We start from the raw sequence: 17,768 nt of genomic DNA, 5'->3' as shown, positions 1-17,768 counted from the left end.
ACCTGAAAGGGGGTTCCAAAGAGGATGGCTCTAGACTGTTCTCAATGGTAGCAGATGACAGAACGAGGAGTAATGGTCTCAAGTTGCAGTGGGGGAGGTTTAGATTGGATATTAGGAAAAACTTTTTCACTAAGAGGGTGGTGAAACACTGGAATGCGTTACCTAGGGAGGTGGTAGAATCTCCTTCCTTAGAGGTTTTTAAGGTCAGGCTTGACAAAGCCCTGGCTGGGATGATTTAACTGGGAATTGGTCCTGCTTCGAGCAGGGGGTTGGACTAGATGACCTTCAGGGGTCCCTTCCAACCCTGATATTCTATGATTCTATGATTCTAAGACCTGGGGAAGCTGAGGGCGTAATGGGACCAGTTACTCCACAGGTCGTACACTTTTCTCCACATCAGCGTCACTCTGCTGCTATGCCAGCTGGGGAGGTTCAGACCTGATCCCTTGTGGGCATCAAAGATTTCATGGCCTTTGTAACAGCACAAGTTTGACCCTGGTGTCTTGTCCAATTCTATGGCAGTAACTATGTTCTTCCAATCTACATTTCCCTGAGCTTCCGCTTGGCAGTGCTTTCCCTGACTCCAGGGCCTCTTTGCAGTGCATTGTTAGATGGACTTTCTGCCCAGAGGTGGCTGCACCCCCCCGTCACCCTGCACTGGAGGACAGCTGCACTGGCAGATGGCAAAGCCCTGTGGGTTGGGCCCAAGCCAGGGGATTGAAGGCTGCTAAGAGTGGCCATTACTAAAAACCTGTTTGCAATTACCCAGAGTTTTCAGAAATCTTCACCTTTTTGGTTGAAATTTCCAGGCTCAGTCTGTGTCTGAGGTCGAAAATGTTTGGAAAGTGTCTGCAAAAGTAGTTCACTCATTGCAGAGAATGAGGGAAAATGCACTCCCTTGCTGTGAAACTTTTTACATTGATTTTAACCAGCATTACTGTAGAAATGGGTGGGAGTGCACCAAGTGGGGGCCCTGGCTGAGCAGCAGAGGGGAGGAGAGAGGTAGGGGGGTGAGAGACCCATCTGAGCAGAATGGAATGAGGAGGAGGGGTGAGGGGCTAGGGTCCTGGCTGAGCAAAAGTGCTCCCATTCAAGTTGGATTTTTGTTATGGATTCACAGATTCCAAGGCCATAAGTGCCCATCCTGATCTAGTCTGACTTCCTGGGTTTACAGGGCAGAGAACCCACCCAGGGATTCCTGCGTCTAGCCCAATAACCTCTAGTTGAGCCAGAGCAGATCTTTAGAAAGAGACCCCCAGTCCTGACTGAAGGGCTCCCAGTTATAGGCAATCCCCCATGTCCTTGGATAAATTGTTCCAATGGCTACTTCCCCTCACTGTTAAAAATCGGTGCCGTGTTTCTATTCTGAATTTGCCTAGCATTAGCTCCCAGCCATCGGAGCCCATTCTGCCTTGTCCGCCAGATTAACGAGCTCCTATGCCAGCTCTCTTCTCCCTGTGTGAATGGGCCTCTTGACTGATCTCCCAGCATTTGGCAATCATGCAGCGCAGTCCCCATCATGTAGATTTCTCATTGATAGGGTTCTGTGCCCTCTACAGGTGGCTGCTTTGTGGGAGATCTAAGGCAAGGGCACACTCACCTCCTTGGTTCCTTGGATGATGGGCAAGGCGCCATTTCCAACATGTCGGGAAACACCTTGGTCTGGTTAATGCTGCATTTTCCTCTTCCTGCCCCCAAATGCCCCCTTGGCCTAGGGGCATGAGCCAGAGGCTGAGAGCACTTGTAGAGGGAGGATCTCAAAGCACTTTACAACCACTATTGCATGGTGCCATATCATGTCCCTGCAGGGACTTCCCCCCAGTCTGCTGAGACACAGAGCAGCGATGAGACCGGTAGCATAGACGAGGGTAAACAGTTTATCCACTTCTCTTTCTTGGAAAGTGGAGTTTAGTTTAGGTTCATTTACTCACTTTTTTTTTTTAACCACTACAACACTGGATGAGACCCGTCTAAGGTCACAGAGTAAGTGCTGAGCGCAGGCTTAGCCCCCATAACCCCTGATCCCCAGTGCTGCACTTTGACCACAAGACCATCCAGTTCTGAACATGCTCTTTAACAGTCGGACACATGCTGTTTCTCCCATGTTTCTGCCTGTCTGGTGTACACTGAGCAGCACACGCCCAGGGTGGGTGCTACATGTGTATCCAGAGTGGCAGTAAGAATTGCTCGATGATCTACTGTGTAAATAAAATGAGAGACTGAGCTAAGAGCTGTGACTAGAGACTGAAGGGTAACACAGGCACACGGGGCTCTGGTTGCAGCCCGACCTCTGGCAGAGCCTGGCCTGAATGCTGAACCCACCAACCTCAGTGGCTGGAATATCCATTGAGCTCCTGCAGGCATAAGGGGGTCAGGCTTCCCCTTGGGGTCAGGGGCAAGAGGCTGATTGGCAGTACACAGTGCATGGCTGGGCCCATGCTGGAAAGGATTATGAGCCATCCAGGGGATGGTGGGAGGAGCAGAGGCTGAGGTCATGTGCACACAGCATTGCTACGGCCATGCTGAGTGCAGCGTTTTCCCCTGGAGATCCCAGGGGCCAGGGCAGTAGAGGAGGGCGCTCAGGACCTGCCCCCCACTCAGGGGCACAGATACCTCAGTACAGCAGTGAGGACATGGTGGCTGGGCAGGCTCCCAGACTGCACTCCAGCAGGACTGGCTCTTTGCCACTTTTCCTTTTCAGGCAGCAAGATAAATGGTGACCCTGCAGGGAGGTGATGTTCAGGGTGGGGATTTAAACTTGCCTGTCAGAGTCTGGCACTGTGGGGCACAAGCCTGCTGCACAAGGAGAGGTATCAGGGTGCTTGCTAATGGGGCCATGAGTACAGCTGGCCCAGCAGCTGCTCCCCAAGGACACAGAGGCAACAAGGGCTGAGGCAAGACCAAATAACCCTAGACCATCCCTGACGGGTGTTTGTCCAAGCTGGTCTTAAAATCCTCCAATGACGGGATTCCACACCCTCCCTTGGGAACCTGCTCAAGAGCTGAACTATCCCTTTAGTTAGACAAGATTTCCTAATATCGAACCTAAATCTCCCTCACTGCAGATGAAGCCCATTACTTCTTGTCCTGCCGTCAGGGGACAGACAACAATCAATCATCATCCTCTTTATAGCAGCCCTTAACACGTCTGAAGACTGTTGTCGGCCTCCCAACATCAGTCTTCTTAGATTCATAGATATTAAGGTCAGAAGGGACCATTATGATCATCTAGTCTGACCTCGTGCACAATGCAGGCCACAGATTCTCACCGACCCACTCCTGCGATAAACCTCTCACCTATGTCTTAGCTATTGAAGTCCTCAAATCGTGGTTTAAAGACTTCAGAGAATCCTCCAGCAAGTGACCCGTGCCCCATGCTACAGAGGAAGGTGAAAAACCCCAGGACCTCTTCCAATCTGCCCTGGAGGAAAATTCCTTCCCAACCCCAAATATGGCAATCAGCTGAACCCTGAGCATATGGGCAAGATTCAACAGCCAGATACCCAGGAAAGAATTCTCTGTAGTAACTCAGATCCCACCCCATCTAACATCCCATCACAGGCCACTGGGCCTATTTACCATGAATATTTAAAGATCAATTAATTGCCAAAATCATATTATCCCATCATACCATCTCCTCCATAAACTTATCGAGTTTAATCTTAAAGCCAGATAGATCTTTTGCCCCCACTGCTTCCCTTGGAAGGCTATTCCAAAACTTCACTCCTCTGATGGTTAGAAACCTTCGTCTAATTTCAAGTCTAAACTTTCCGATGGCCAGTTTATATTCATTTGTTCTTGTGTCCACATTGGTACTGAGCTTAAAGAATTCCTCTCCCTCTCCGGTATTTATCCCTCTGATATATTTATAGAGAGCAATCATATCTCCCCTCAACCTTCTTTTGGTTAGGCTAAACAAGCCAAGCTCCTTGAGTCTCCTTTCATAAGGCAGGTTTTCCATTCCTTGGATCATCCTAGTAGCCCTTCTCTGTACCAGTTCCAGTTTGAATTCATCCTTCCTAAACATGGGAGACCAGAACTGCACCCCGTATTCCAGGTGAGGTCTCACCAGTGCCTTGTATAACGGTACTAAAACCTCCTTATCTCTACTGGAAATACCTCGCCTGATGCATCCCGAGACCGCATTAGCTTTTTTCACGGCGATATCACATTGGCGGCTCATAGTCATCCTGTGATCAACCAATACTCCAAGGTCCTTCTCCTCCTTCTTCTTTCACTACTAAACATGCCCTATTTTTTAACCTTTCCACCTGCGTCAGGTTTTGTAAACATTTGAACGTTTTTGTCGCTCTCCTCTGGAATCTCTCCAATTAGGCCACCTCTTTCCTGACCGAGCCAGCCCTAAAAGCAGAGGATAGCCACACCTGGATGAGCGGCGGGCGGGGGGACTAGCTGGCCGGGTGCGATCCTGTCTAAGACCCTTGGTATGTACTCAGGACAGCTTGCCCCTCCCGCTGCTAGCTCTGCCACGGCTACTCTGCGGGGAATGGCACCTCCAGCTCCAGAGTAGACATACCTTAAGCCATCCCCGAAGCTGGCTGCTGCTCAGTTTGTAAGGAGTGCATGACCTTTGCCAGTCTGAGCTGGAGGGTGCTGGAAGAGGGCAGGGGCTGGGGAGAGGAAATTCTAGGCTCTCTCTCCTGGGGGGAGATTATTCTAGGATAGTCTCCTCGGGGGATGGCAGGAGATTCTAGGATAGTGTCTCCCAGGGGAGGGAAGTTCTCAGGCTATGGATGGTTTCCAAAACTTGAAGGAAATTTTAAATTTTTCCCCAAAAATTTTTCCATCCAAAACCTGAACATTGCCATGGCAGATTCCATCTGAAAAGAACATGTTGCTCCCTTGGATAGGTTCAGTGGCTGTTTTCCCCCAGCCCCAGTGGCGGGCCCCCGCAGCGTGTCCCATGGAACCACATGGGACCAGACTCTCCCCCAGCAATCAGAGCTGGGGGACCTGGTGGGATGGTCAGTGCCTAAGGCCAGCAGCAAGGAGCCCGGCAGCTCCAGGATGGACGGCAGCGGCTCCAGGAAGGCCGTGCACTGGGCTCTCACTGGTGAGGCAAAGGCACAGACACTTACCCCTGAGCTTCCTCCTTCTTGCGACAGACACAGCAGCAGCAGAGCAGCGAGAGGAGCAGGATGAGCAGCAAAGCCAGCAGGGCCCCTGCTGCAATCACCCCCATCCGTTGATTGGCCTCTGAAAAGACACCCAAGGCACTCTATTAACACACTGCCCTGGGGACGGTTAGAGAGCCAGTCGCTCATCCCAGGCCTGTCCGAGATCCAATGGGCTGGCTAGTTGGAGTGGGGAAAGAGGGAGGGAAGGCACCTCCCGTTTCCTGCCCCTCCCCACCAAACGCCTCAACACAGGCGGCTCAGACGCCCTCACTGAGTCCAATCACCTGTGTCCCCGCCAAGCAGAGTCCTGAGCTCTCTGCCTGGCCATGTCAGGTTGCTGTTTAGATCATTAGGGGCAGGGAGTGCGTCAGTCCCATGTGTCTCGATGAGGCTGAACACCTCGGTGCTCACTGAAAAGTCCATGATAAAATCTCTCCCCAAATCTCCCCTTTGGGGATGACAGTTCCTGAGCTGCCCCTCTGCCCCACGGTAGGCCCCAGGGCTGCCCCTCTGCCCCACGGTGAGCCCTGGGGCTGGTGTCATTGGCGGAGCAGAGTCAGCATCAATAGCATCTGAGAGATGATACGTAGGTGGGGACGGCCATGAAGGGCCCTGAAAGTGAAGCCCAGCAGTTGGTGTTTGATACAGTGGAACCAACGAAGGGATGCAAAAAGAGGAGTGACATGGCCAAAGCAATGAGCCAGCATCAGTTTGACTGGATGTGAGTGGGGCAAATTGGCAAAAACGCACAATTAATAAATTTTAAACCCAAGGGCACCATTGTGATCATCTAGTCTGACCTCTGCTATAACACAGGCCAGAGAATTTCTGCACCCAGAGATCTGCCAGAGCAGATCTCTTAGAAAGAGGCACCCAATCTTGATTTTGACTGGGATTTTCAAAGGATCCTCAGAAAGTTAGATGCCCAATACCCATTGTAATTCAGGCCTTTATGTCCCTTTGAGAATCCCAGTGTTAAAGATTCCAAGTGACAGAGAATCCACCGCACCCCTAGGTGAGTTGTTCAGTGGTTAATTATCCTCACTGTTAAAAATGTGTCCCTTATTTCTAGTCTGAAATTCTCTAGCTGCAGCTCCCACCAATTAGATCTTGTTCTGCCTTTGTCACACAGATTGCTCATAGATTCCAAGGCCAGAAGGATCCCTTACAATCACCTCATCTGACCTCCTGTATCACACAGGCCAGAGACCTGCCCCACAATAATTCGTAGAACAGAGCTTTTAGAAGAAACATCCAATCTTGATTGAAAAATGGTCAACAATGGAGAATCCACCACGACCCTTGGTAAATGGTTCCAGTGGTTAATGACTCTCACTGTTAATAATGTTAACTCTCACTGTTAATGAACAACCTATTTCCAGTCTGAATTTGTCTAGCTTCAGCTTCCAGCCACTGGATCGTGTTGGGCCTTTCTCTGCTAGACTGAAGAGCCCATTATTAAATATTTGTTCCCCATGTAGATAACTACAGACTGTGATCAAATCACCCCTGAGCCTTCTCTTTGTTAAGCTAAATAGATAAACTCAAGTTGATCAAAAAGTTCAATCACTTTAAGACAGGTTTTCTAATCCTTTAATCATTCTCGGGCCTCTTCTCAAAATCCTCTCCAATTATCAACAGCCTGTTTGGATTGTGGGAACGCAACCTGGCCATGCTATTCCAGCAGGGGTCCCACCAGTACCAAACCAAGAGGTAAAATAACTTCTCTACTCCTAATGGAGACCCCCCTGTTTATACATCCTAGGATCGCGTTAGCTCTTTTGACCACAGCGTCCATTGGGAGCTCATGTTCAGCTGATTAACCACCCAATCCATCCCCCAAATGTTTTTCAGAGTAACTGCTTCCCAGGCTAGAATCCCTCATCCTGTATGTGTGGCCTATGTTCTTTGTTCCTACATGTATACATTTACATTTATCCATATTAAAATGCATATTGTTTGCTTGCACCCAGTTTACCAATTGATCCATAGTGCTCTGAATCAGTGACCTATCCTTTTTGTTATTTACCTCTCCCCCAGTTTGTCTCATCTGCAAACTTTATCCAAGAGGATTTTAAGTTTTCTTCCAGAGCACTGATAAAGATGCTAAATAGCTTAGGGGCAAGAACTGATCCTTGTGGCACTCCACTGGAAACACATCCATTCAATGACAATTCCCCATTTGCAGTAACATTTTGAGACATACCAGGTAGCCAGTTTTTAATCCATTTAATGTGTGCCATATTAATTTTATATCGCTCTAGTTTTTTAATTGAAATGTCATGTAGCACCGAGTCAAACACCTTACAGAAGCCTAAATATATTACGTCAACACTATTTCAACCAAAGCTGTAATCTCATCCAAAGAAAATCTCAAGTTAGCTTGTGGCACGACCAGCTTGTGGGTGGTCTGAGCTAGTGGAAGCCACACGAATCAGGGCCAGGCTAAGTGTACACCAGGAGATCGGAGTCCAAGACAGGCCAGAGGGTAGACAGAGAATCAGGTGTCGTGAGACAGGCAGGGTCATGTTACCAAGAGACCAGAGTCAGGCAGTAGGAGCAGGTAGCTTGGGGTGTGGGGGCATCCTAAATAGGAGAAACCTCATTGTACAGACAACTTCCTGTTCCTCTGCTTGATTTAAATAGAGCAGGGGACTAATTGAGACTGCAGGAGTTCCACCAATCAGATCCCAGAACTGGAGTTCTCCATCAGTGCTGGGCTTGTAGTTCTGGGGATCATTAAGAGGACACAAAGTGACAGATCAGAACTTATTGGCTCTTAAGAGCCCAGTGTACCAGTGTTCAAGACCCATTGTCCCTGACAGCATCTATTTTCCATAAACCCATGCTGATTGGCATTAATTACATTACTCCCCTTTAGTTATTAATCGAGTTCTGTGGCAGCTGCTCCATTATCTTGCCCAGGATTGATGTCAGGCTGACAAGCCTATAATTATATGGGTCATTTATCTTTTTTGAAATTAGCACACCATTCACTTTCTTCCAGTCTTCTGAAACATCTCCACTATTTCAAGACTTTCGAAAATCAACATTAATGGTACAGCACACTCCTCAGCCAGCTCTTATAAAACTCTGGGATGAAAGTTCTCTGGAGCTGCAGATTTAGAGCCATCTACTATCAGAAATCTTTTCCCCCTGTGAGCACTTGTAGACTGTGATAAGTCACCTCTTAACCTGCTCTTTATTAATGTATATACAGTGATCTCCTTGCATCTCTCACTATAAGGCAGGTTTTCCAGATCTTGAATCATTCTTGTGGCTCATCTCTGAATCCTCTGCATTTTGTCAACATATTTTTGAATTTTGACACCAGAACTGGATGTGGTGTTCAGTCATGGTCTCATCTAAACTATATGTCACCTCCCTGCTCCTACCCAGTCTTCCCTGAGAGTTCATAGGGCTGCCCCTAAGATTTGGGGGTTGTCAGCAGGAAGAAAATAGTCAACGTGTGGTTTTGAATGATATTGTGCAGACAAGGTTAAAGGGAGAAGGGGAGGCAACAACAAAGAGCTCTGGGGGACCCTCTGTAAAAGAAGATGATCAGGTAAGAAGTGGATCCTCCATCTGAAACATTGACAGAGTGATGAGAAAGGGAGGAGGGGACCTGGGAGAGGAAAGAGGCTCAGAACCCGAAGTGCGCTCCATTCCAAGAAGAACAGCAGGGTTGAAGGCATGGAAGGTGGCTGGCAGGTTGAGGGGGATGGAGCACTGGCTCTGGGCTTGGCCAGGGAGAGGACATTCTGGTGAGAGCTGTTTCAGTGGTGTACAGAGGGAGGATGCTGGATTGGAAAGGGTCTAAGATGGCATTGGAGGAGAAGAACTCCAATCAGCAGTTGCAGACGGCAGGTCCAATGAGCTTTGAGATGAAAGGGAGAAAGGAGACAGGGTGGCATTGGAGAGAAAGCATCTGGGACATTTCATGGGTCCCACAGGAAGATGAATAATTTTAAACCATCTGTGTAACCAGAGATGCAGGAATGAGCAGTGCTCCCAAGGTGCAATGAGGCTGGCGTTGCTGTCTGTACTGTACGGACTGGAATTTCCTGGCCCTGCAGGATTTCAGTTGGAGCGTTCCATGCATTTCACTTCCTAACACCATAGAATACTCTCCTATCTAGTGGCTGCTACCGGGCTTGGCTGTGATGTGGTGGGCCTGATTCCTGGGGAAGGCCTCACCTCACTTTGTGTGGACCCTGCTGGGGAGGAAGGAGGATGAAGGTGGAGCCAGCCAGGAGCCAGTTCCACTGCTGGCTCCCAAGGGGCCTTTCCAGCTGCAGGGAAGAGTGGGAGAGCAGCAATCCTCCAGTCATGGCCCTTACATTGGGGCTGGGGCTATGCAGAAAGAGAGGAATCTCCCAGCAACTGGTGCAGGGGAGGCAGAATGTATCTCAACCCCTCGAGCTAGCAGATCCCTGACACTCTGTGCGTAATGGTGCACTGCTCCTGCTCTAACACTTCTCTCTGCCGGTGTTCAGAGTGGGTTCTGATCCTGCTCAACCCATGGCCATCTTGATCTCTTGTCTCGGGTTCCCCAGTGTTGCTTGCAAGGCAGCTCAGGCAGTCTTCTTGGTCACTATCCTTTGGAGCATGGCATCTCTCATCATCCTCTGGGGGTCCCTGTGCCAGAGCAAAAGTGAGATCTGGAGCCTTCTGGCCCAGCAGGGCTCAGTCCAACTGTGGCTTCTTTCAGGCTCCAAAGGGACTCCCACATGGGGCTTGAGGGAGACAGAAAAGCAGATCAGAGCAGGGAGCTAGAGCCAGAGGGCCCAGGTGACCAAAATGAGGATTCTCCAGCTTCCCCTCCCTGTGCAAGGAACTGCTCTGTGCAAATTCCAGATGGGATGGTCTGTGCCAACCACTGGACTGAACAGAGTCCCCGGCGGGAGACAGAAAATAGAGCTGCTATCTCCATGGTGCGGGAGAGGGGTATATGAATTGCCAGGCTGAGCTCATGCACTTGGTTTTCATTTTTGGTCACCCTTTCACTAGACAATTAAATAGGGTTTAAAGCTGATTTGTAACAGGCAGGTCAGGTGACACAATTCTGCCAGCCAGCCAGACACAGACATGGCACGGTCAGCATCATGCCCACTAGCTGTGGATCAAAGCAGGGCTCACCGCATTGGGTCCACACCTGCACTGACCACTCGGCAGCATGTCCCACAGCTCCGCTGTTAAACACGTGTCAGTAAAACACCACTTCCTTGCCTCACGAGGATGAACCCCCATAGGTCTGAGTTCATGCTACAATACCACCAGAGTCTGGCATGACTGGTCATTTCAATCACAGTAGAGCCAGGGCTCGGACTAAGAGGTATTGAAGAGTTGCGTGTGTGGGAGGGAACAGAACTGGCCTAGCAGGAGGGCTGTAGGTCGGGATTGAGGGACATCAGCAGAGCTCTGTGCATGTGTGATAGTGCACCCAGGACCGAATGGCTAGGCAGCAGTTCTGCGGAAAAGGACCTAGGGGTGACAGTGGACGAGAAGCTGGATATGAGTCAGCAGTGTGCCCTTGTTGCCAAGAAGGCCAATGGCATTTTGGGATGTATAAGTAGGGGCATAGCGAGCAGATCGAGGGACGTGATCGTTCCCCTCTATTCGACATTGGTGAGGCCTCATCTGGAGTACTGTGTCCAGTTTTGGGCCCCACACTACAAGAAGGATGTGGATAAATTGGAGAGAGTCCAGCGAAGGGCAACAAAAATGATTAGGGGTCTAGAACACATGACTTATGAGGAGAGGCTGAGGGAGCTGGGATTGTTTAGCCTGCAGAAGAGAAGAATGAGGGGGGATTTGATAGCTGCTTTCAACTACCTGAAAGGGGGTTCCAAAGAGGATGGATCTAGACTGTTCTCAATGGTAGCAGATGACAGAACGAGGAGTAATGGTCTCAAGTTGCAGTGGGGGAGGTTTAGATTGGATATTAGGAAAAACTTTTTCACTAAGAGGGTGGTGAAACACTGGAATGCGTTACCTAGGGAGGTGGTAGAATCTCCTTCCTTAGAGGTTTTTAAGGTCAAGCTTGACAAAGCCCTGGCTGGGATGATTTAACTGGGAATTGGTCCTGCTTCGAGCAGGGGGTTGGACTAGATGACCTTCAGGGGTCCCTTCCAACCCTGATATTCTATGATTCTATGATTCTATGACCAGAACAACAGAGCGCTGTGGCTTGAGATCTCTGGACAATGGTGGAACAATTGGGGAGAAGTTGCTGCAAAGCCAGGCTTAATCCATACTGTTCATACACAATGCAATTAGACTGTTCCCTACATGAAAACATCCTATTGCTATGGTCACTGCACGCACCCCAGCAGCCTGGGCTGATAACAACATCTTCACTGCTGCTGGTCCTAACAGAGTAGGACCATCAGTGGGAAAGCAAGTCTAACACACTAAATGCATTCAAGAATTTACCCTGCTCCCTTGTCCGCCTGATTGCAGATTCTGGATCAGGCTCAACAGGAGCCTCTCTGGCTCGACCGGAGCTGCAGCATCCATGCACCAGCTTGTCCTGGTTTCCTCCCCACACGGTGACGGTGGGGCAGCTTTGCAAACAATAAATCACGTGGTGGAAGGTGCCCAACCTGACATCTGGAGAGCAGCCTACAATGTCTAGACTCCCTTGACACAGTGGCCATCCTCTGGTTATGGAACCTGGACGATGAGCCCTGACGTCTGCACAGGAGAGAGACTGAAGGCCCCGTACAGGAAGTGTGCCAGAGGTCAGGCTGTGGCTCTAAGATGCACGTGTAGTGCTCATCTGGTGCTGGGAGAACCTACCTGATCCAAGCCAACCAGTGCAGGGGGAGGGGGCACTCTCCTGGACAGCAGGTGTAGGAAGAGTTGGGGAGCATCTCAATTATGCGTGGGGCAAGTGGGCCTGGCTCCTCTTAGCAACAGGATTGGGTGCAGTGGGTAAGGGGGGCTGGAGTGCCTGGGGAGAGAAGCCCAGGACAGCTGAAAGCCCCACCCCCACAGCACCTATTTTCTAGATAATATAGCAGAAAGGGGCCCTGCCCCCTCCCCATCCGACTCCACACCCAGACACAACTGCTGCACTCACCCATGTGGCAGGCTCCAGTCAGGGGGTCACATGTGTCATCATGGCAGCTGCAGGACTTCGCGCAGTTGACTCCGTACTGACCAGCTGGGCATGTCAGGTTACAGCTGGAGAGGAGAGAGAGAGTCCCACATCAGCGGTTCTGAGCCCCCCACTGGGCTCCCCACAGCCCTCTCTGTGGATTCAGACCCCAGGGCCCCTGGAGCTGCAACACCTGCCCTGGATCTCCGACTGGGGGTGGAGCTGTGCTGGGAGGAAACTGTCACATTCTGGTGGCTCAAGCGACAAGAGACATGTCCCAGGAGCCCCAGCCATTCCCCCACTCCCCATTCCAGGCTTGAGCTGCGGGCTGGAAGGGACAGAGGGAGGAGCTGTATGGTCACCACTGGCCAGACACACAAGCATCTGCCAGCAGCCTGGGGCAGGGGAGCAGAGGGCCACAGCCATGGGGGTTACAGATGGGAAAGCCCTGGTAACTTCTGTGGCACCCACCCTGGGGGCCAGTGAAGGAATGGCCCAGGGTAAATGAGGAATGGGGATACAGGCCTGGACTGAGATCCCAGCTCCTGACACAATCGCCGGCATGGGCCAAGCCCATAGTCCACAACCCAACAGGCCTTAACATCTGGCATTTATCTGCCAGAAGCTGTGCCGTGGCCTCACACTTCCTACAGCAGTCCATGATGACATCAGCACCCAGAGCACCCAAGGCTCCCTGTGCTGTCCCAGGGGCCAGGACACCATCTGCCCTGGGAAGGAGCAGACAGGAGCTGGGGCATTGGCAGGTAGATTCCATTGCCACTCCAGCCTGCAGCAACCATGTGCCTCCCTCTAGCGGGAGATGATGGGGCTCTCCTGGGCTAGGGCTCTCCTAGACCAGTCGCTGGTGCTGGAAGGGCAGAGTGGGCAATGAGCCAGAAATAAGAGAAAAAGCATCACTCTGCAGGGCTTGGGGCTGCATGGTCCCTCAGGGTGTTTCCCAATGCTTGGTCCTGCCTGTTCGCACTGGGATGCCATCACGTCCCGCAGGAGGCCAGGTTATGATGACCGGGGATCCTAGTTTTCCGTGATAAAAAAACCAAAATTCTCAGATAAAAAAATATAAAAATCTGTTTTTCCATGATGAAAATGAAATGCTGAACATTAGTTTTCCTAGCCACAATATATACAGTATCAGCTGAACACAATGTTTTATTGATATAGTTACAATTTTTAAGCAAGTTCGAAGCCTACCAGTGCCACCAATCATTATAATAAAATAAAATTAATAGAATTGCAATTTGTATTTCTTCCGGATTCCAAATACTTCTACGTCTGTATTCTATGTTTTCAGAAATTTGTTTTAAATGCACAAAAAATAAAGTGAAAATTCCTTTTATATTAACATAACTCACTTTCTGAGTTAGTCCTGGAAGATGAAGTGAAATTTGAGATGCATTAAAACACGAACCCCCTATATGCCATTGAGTAACCTCTATACGCCGGAAACAGTTTATTGGAGTCTGTTTAGCGATGTAAATTTAACGGGCATTCAAAAATCAAACACAAGAGGGGGAGGTTGTGCACATTGAATAAGTGACACTGGTACTTTCATTAAAATTTGGTTAATAGTTAATATATGTATTTATTTTTTCACAAAAGGTAGAAACTAAAGGTTCTCTGTAAAAATGCAAATTCTGCAGCAAACAGATTTCTAGGATCCCTGCTGATGACACAAAGTGTGCTCTGGGATTTGGCCTAAACTTTCCCTTTCTCACTCTCCTCTCTTACTATTATCCTCTCAGAGCACCCTGTATGCCCCCACACAGCCAACCCCCACCGCACTGTGCAGCCCCAAATCACACGAGCCCTGTCTGCAATTCCCTGCTTGCTGCTCTCTGTTCCCACCCATGTGTTTCATGGGAGATTGCTCACATTTCTCCAGAACTAATCCCACTTTGTTATTCCTCTCCATTCTCAATGGCCCCACTGGGCTCCTCATCTCTCCTCACTGGGGTCTGAATAGCTCCCAGTTTATTCATCCCCTGCAGATGCATGAATGTGCTGGTTACTGCCACTGCTGATCATGACCGCATGTGCTGAGAGAATGGAGCTCACGCAGATCCCTGCCTCACTCTACGCGTCACCAGCCCCCCAGCAGGGGGTATCACAACGGGGTGGGCTGCACAGCTGAGCGATGTGCAGCTGAGGTAGGAGACCAGTGGGTGTGGAGAAGGGGTACAGGGGACAAGGGGGGGCACAGGCAGGGGGGCACAGGGGGCTGGGGTGAGGGGGACGCAGGAAGGTATGTGCAGGGGGCTGTGGAGAGGGGTGCTGCTGGTGCATGGGGGACAGACTCTAGATGGGGGGCTGGGTGCATGGGGGTAGTCTCTGGGTGGGGGACATTCTGCCAGGGACAAGGCACCCTGTCTCTGCAGGGCAGACATATGAGCCAGTTCAGTGTTGGGTTTCTGGATGCTGGGGGGATAGTCCCTGCGGGGTTGGGTGAAGAGGGGCATTGCCTGACTGGAGGGGCAGTCTACGGAGGGGCTGGGGGGCAGTCCCTAGCTGGGCTCCCAGGCTCCAAGCTGCGCTTTCCAGACGTTCAGCCCAGCTGCGCCGCAGAAATTTGCCAGTGTTGAAACAAAAGGTACCAGGTCAGTCTGAATCGTAGTGCTGCTGTGGAACACACACGAACCATGATTTTTTGGTAGATATACAGATAGCATATATGTTGTGTGGATGTGGCCCACATAACACACAGAGACCTGCATATGCAGCCCACAATGGTCAATAGGTTGAGAACCACTGTTTCAGAGGAAGGAAATAGAAGACAACAAACCCAGAATACACTGCGGGGGGGGGAGGGGGGTGAAGGCAGAATCCCTTTCTGGACTCTGCTGGTTGCTGGCTGAAACCCTGAAGCATGAGCTTTAGGAACATAATAAGGCATGTACTGGAAGCGAGCCCCAGGGCTGATGAGCCGTGCCCCCCACCATCACAAGCAACCCCATGATACAATCCCACTCATAAATTTGTCCAGCTCTCGCTTAAATCAAGTAAGATGTTTGCCCCACAACTTCTATTGGAGGCTGTTCCAGATCCTCACCTCTCTGATGGTGAGAAACCTTCTTCTAATTTCCAGCTTGAATTTGTCCCTGGCTGGTTTATCGCCGTTTGTTCTTGTGCCAACACTGTCCTTAACTTCAATAGCTCTTCTCTCCTCCTGGTGTTTATCCTCCTGACGTATTTACAGGGAGCAGTCAGGTCCCTTCTCAGCCTTCATTTTGCTAGGCTAAATAAAAACAAAGCTCTTCCAGTCTCCTCTCGTAACCCAGGCCCTCCACTCCCTTCATCATCGTAGTAGCTCTTCTCTGCACCTGTTCCAGTTTGGATTCATTGTTCTTGAACACAGGTGACCAGAGATGTAAAGAGTATTTCAGGTGAGGTCTTACCGGTGCTTTGTACAATGGTATTAATACTTCCCTATCTCTGCTGGAAATGCCTCGCCTGATCCTTCATTGTGAATGTTCAGTTTCTGTATGTCCAAGTTCCTGGAGTGCTCACTAAAGCTCTGGGGGTATTCAGGGAGCTGGGGCCACAACATGTGGGCTGGACCTAGGGCTCCTTGGCTGATAAAATCTGGTGGGGAGACCCAGTGTTGGCTTTATCATCTGTTGAGATGGCCAATGCCTCCCCTTAGTTATGTCTCCAGCCACACAATTAAACATATAAGGAATCACATTGAAGTCAATGGGACAAGTCAACCCATTCTCAGCATACTTCTGCCTTTGTACTTGGTTTGGTGATTGCTCAATTGGGGCCACAGTGAGGCCAAAGTGCCAGCTCCAATTAGCCATTCTGCTAACGGGATCCCATCCCCAACTACTACACACCCTTGAATTACTTGTGAGGAAGATCATAGATCATAAAATCATAGTGACCACGAGAGGTCATCTCGTCCAGTCCCCTGCACTCATGGCAGGACTAAGCTAAACTAGTCAATGGGCGGGGTGTGTGCTAAGCCCCGCCCCCTCACAGAGACTGGCGCCTAAGTATGGGCTGCCATGAGGTGCCTCCCACTATAGCAATCACAGCCTGGCCCCCTCTCCGGGAGGCAGGCGCCAAAGGCGTTTCTGGGGAGAACGAGTTACTTCACATGGAGGGGCCAGAGGAGGAGTGGTGCCCAGTGGTTACAGGGGTTACCTGGGACTCCCTCCTCTCTCTGAGGGGAGAAAGGTCTCTCAGCTCTAGCCAGTGGGCCATGGGATAGGCTGATGTGGGCCTGCCCCCATCTTGCCTGTTGAAACTGTTTCACTCTATACTTAACCATTCACCAGACCAGAGAGCAAATGACTCCGTAGCCTGTTGGTTATGGCACCGTGTGGGAGTTGGGAGACCTCGGGTCTAGTCCCCCTGCTCCAAGGACTCTTTAATTATTTATACACAGTGGAACTGTTGCAACAGGCGAGGCTGAGGGACCCCTGCAGTAACCTTGGTGTCACCCTTTACCTAAGTTTCTGCTTTTCAGTTCCAGGGGGATCGTGATGGTGGAACAGTCTCCAGCTGTTCTTCGGCTCACTTCCCTTCTTGTAATTACTGGTATTTCTTTAATGTTACTGTCAGAAGTAAATACAGGTTTACTCCTCACTGACATCACCGGGTGCCCTACAGAGAAATTCCCACATGCTGTTTGGGAAAGTTACCACAAAGTTTTCTATCCTGAGCAAAGTGAAGCCAAGTCCCTTTCTGAAGTTAATCTGAAGTTAATCGGGGCAATGAGTAACTTCTGACCAAAGTTATATTTAACCCATCTGCAGGGGTTTAAACTGCTGACAAAGCCTTCTGGATGGGATGGCTCTTATGGAGTCAGGGTGTTCGTTCAGCTATCAGAGTCCTCCATGTGACACAAGCGCACAGAACATCAGCTCGGCATACCTGGAAACACAGGTCTAAGATGCTTTTATAATTAGAAGGGCCTACACTCCGGGGGTAATGTCAAAGAAAACCCAGCCCATGAGGGTCAGATCCCAGGTGAGTCTGCACAGCGGCAAGAAAACTAGCTCTTCACTCATAAACAGAGCATATGTTGGTGTGGAAGGGTCAGCAGCACGGAACTCCACCTGACACATGATACCACCCTGCTTTCCAGCCATCAGCATAGTGAAAGGTGAAAAAGGACCCAGCCATCTCTGTTCACAAGAGGTGAAGGGGAAAATCTGGCTAAGCTGCTTTTACCCCATCACATGAAAGTGAGTGTAGCCTGGACCTGTACAGCTAGGAGAGACTTTTGTTCCTTGTGCCTTTATGACACAGACCAAGTCTCTGCAGCGTTTGTACACAAACCCCCTGGCTTGTGAACGCTGTGTCCCATGCCTCCCTGAGCAGCCTGCACCTGTCTGAGTACACTAGGGAAATGGGGCCCCCACAATGTGACTACACCAGGAGGAGCACGTCTGACTGAGCCCAATGCGCTTCCCTACAAGGCTCTGGCAGTGTCACCAACTCTCATGTTGTTAACAGGATCATCGTCATAGCTGGTGCTTTGCTTAAAGCCCCAGCTTCTGGAG

General features: G+C 50.2%; 1 protein-coding gene across 2 annotated transcripts in view; it reads right to left on the bottom strand.

Moving 5' to 3' along the window:
* Positions 1 to 17,768, bottom strand: part of SCARF2 (scavenger receptor class F member 2) — a 109,098-nt gene that overhangs the window by 51,538 nt on the left and 39,792 nt on the right. For both annotated transcript variants that reach the window (XM_048821412.2, XM_048821413.2), the window contains exons 7-8: positions 12,223 to 12,326; positions 5,100 to 5,217 (exon numbers count right to left, since the gene is read on the bottom strand). In XM_048821412.2, the coding sequence (XP_048677369.1) occupies positions 5,100 to 5,217; positions 12,223 to 12,326 (222 nt within the window). The remainder of the gene's footprint in view (positions 1 to 5,099; positions 5,218 to 12,222; positions 12,327 to 17,768) is intronic.

This window comes from Caretta caretta, chromosome 15, assembly GCF_965140235.1.
Source record: "Caretta caretta isolate rCarCar2 chromosome 15, rCarCar1.hap1, whole genome shotgun sequence".
NCBI classification, from domain to species: Eukaryota; Metazoa; Chordata; order Testudines; family Cheloniidae; genus Caretta; species Caretta caretta.
This window is presented reverse-complemented; position numbering and strand designations above follow the sequence as displayed.